Source organism: Austrofundulus limnaeus, unplaced genomic scaffold (assembly GCF_001266775.1).
Source record: "Austrofundulus limnaeus strain Quisiro unplaced genomic scaffold, Austrofundulus_limnaeus-1.0 Scaffold635, whole genome shotgun sequence".
Classification (NCBI taxonomy): domain Eukaryota; kingdom Metazoa; phylum Chordata; class Actinopteri; order Cyprinodontiformes; family Rivulidae; genus Austrofundulus; species Austrofundulus limnaeus.
The window spans coordinates 258,510-260,975 of record NW_013953037.1 but is presented as its reverse complement, the minus strand read 5'-3'; the positions used below and the strand labels follow the sequence as shown (position 1 = coordinate 260,975).

Here is a 2,466-nt window from a genome sequence, read left to right as displayed (position 1 = left end):
GCTGTAAAGTGTCATCGGCTGTAAAGTTTCAGCTGGTTGTAAAGTTTCAGCTGGTTGTAAAGTTTCAGCTGGTTGTAAAGTTTCAGCTGGTTGTAAAGTTTCAGCTGGTTGTAAAGAGAAGTGGGCCTGAGTTTTTAGTTTGACAAAGTATTTTCATTTCCTCCTGTCAATCAAAACCAGTCAGATCACTGAAATCCTTCAGATTTAATGGATTAAAACTTGTTTATTTGTTTTTCTCACTTTCTTGTCCTGAAATGTTGCTAATTTTTTACTAAATAAATCTTGACAGTTGTACAACTAAGTCATGTAGCCATGTAGAGAAGAACACAATGACACAACCAGACTCAAAATGTTTCTTTTGTTTTCCAGTACGGCATCAAGAAGAAGGAGGAGAAGGAGGCCGAGGCAGCCGCCGCCATGGAGCAGGCCTCGGAGGGCAGCCTCACKCGCCCCAAAAAGGCCGTCCCCACCGGCTGCGGTGARGAYGAGGAGGAGGAGAGCATCGTGGACACGGTCATGAAATTCATCCCGGCGCCTCTCATGGATATGTTCAATAAAAAGTAACAGAGATTTGGATGAAACACGTTTAACTTCTTACAACATCCATCAAATTAATGCTGTACCAGCCTGTCCTGCCCCACTCCATCACACACCTGTCCATCACACACCTGTCCATCACACACCTGTCCATCACCCACCTGACCCGTCCCAACCCTTCAGTCTGAAGTGTCCTGGAATCACACAAGGTGCCATGATTTTCTCTTTGTGCTAAATTATCTGATCTCGTACAGAGAGCCGTACTTTTTAAAATCTCGAGCAGAGCGTCCGTCTCGATGACACTTTCCTGTCCGATTTTAAAAAGTGTGCGACCCCGACCCAGATCCAACGTTTTCACCATCGTTTCAAAATGTCCGCCGCTCAGAATGAGACCAGACATCACCCGTTATCCACCTTTTTTTGTTTGTAAATAGCCTCAGAAGGATTAAAAAGTACTATAAATGAGTAAAATAAGAAGAGTATAAGCCATATTTTTAACTTTTATGAAATTATCCAAATCATATATCGAAATTTTAGTGATTTTTTTCCCTTTTAAGTTGTTAATATTTGATACATATGGTGTATATAGATAATATTTGCATTTTTATTGGTTCCCACTTGTGAGGATTCACCCGTTCATCACGTTCTCATTGATTCACAGTAAATGTGTTAAAAAAAACATCTGTAAACCAGAAAAGGATGGAGTTTTGTTTGAGACTTTTTTTTGCTAATTGTTTACTTTTTCGGCATGCAGTTAATGGTTGTGAAGTAACGTGACTCAATGGATCCCATTTCATGTGTTTTAATGAAGCAGAATACATTGGTATTTGAGGCAATAAATGGTTCTATGTTTATTTATTTACGTCCAATGAATAAATTAGGAAAAACACGAATTGTCCAAAAARGTTCTTCCATGGAGAAAATTAAAAAAGGGAAAATTAAAAAACTGTTTTATGTTAGCAGGTGTCAGTTAAATTTCTGTTTAATAAGATGTGTAAACRTGGCTGGTCAGTTTATGAATTGTGTTTTATCTTCCAGAAGTTTTGTTTGTTTTTAATTTGTAAAAAAATATATATTAACAAACACAACAATGTTGTGAACACACTATATGTGAACAGACAGTGACAATAGTGCAATATATTATTCAAAATGAAGTTTTCCTGTGTCTGTTGGTTTAACTAACGGGAGCGAAGTCCCAAATCAGCAATAACAGACAATCTTCATTGTTGTGTGTTTTCAAAGTTATTCCCTGATGTTTGTCGACGTTTAAGAAGAAGTGTCCACTTATTGTAGTCACAGTTTCTAGGTCAGACATGTTTAAATAAAGTAGTAAATGAATATATTTAAACAGAGGGAAGGTGGGACAATTTGTTTCATGTCATAAAAAATGTTTTATTTTGTTACACAAAAAGGAAAAGGTTTCCACTTACTGCCATTTACAAATCACACACAGGACTGGACAGGAATTATATCGCAAAAGAAAAAATTAATTATGCTGCATTCTGGTCTGACATGCAGGTAAACGGCTGAAATGGCACAAATATAAACAAGGTTCCAAACTGATTTCTACGGAGCCCACCGGGGGTCAGTGGTGAAAAAAGAAAAACAGCCGCCYGAAATKCGTGRGCACGGATTTCTAAACTGAGAGCACGGATTACTYATCTGTGCGCTCAGTTTCTGTAGTCAGTGCACGCAGATTGTGTCGACAGGTTGGACGCATGGTGTGTGTGGTACAATCTGTTTTGTTGTATCCGGTTTTATTGTGAAAGGCTAAACAGGAAGTGAATACTGTGAGTGCGGGGACAACTTGTTGTTTCGGGGTTAGCTGCTACAAGTTGTCGCTCGAATCCTTGCCTCAGAACACAGCCGTATGAAGCCACATCTGCAAGGTAAATTCAGTGGATCTGTTGTTATATAAACTTAAGGCAC

At 38.7% G+C, this 2,466-nt stretch overlaps 1 protein-coding gene across 1 annotated transcript in view; it reads left to right on the top strand.

Moving 5' to 3' along the window:
• cplx1 (complexin 1) overlaps window positions 1-1,468 on the top strand; it is a gene marked incomplete at its 5' end in the record, with an annotated part of 8,574 nt that extends 7,106 nt beyond the window's left edge. Inside the window, 1 exon segment of the mRNA XM_014027329.1 lies at window positions 370-1,468. Within this exon segment, the coding sequence (XP_013882783.1) occupies window positions 370-564 (195 nt within the window).
• Window positions 1,469-2,466: the final 998 nt, after the last annotated feature.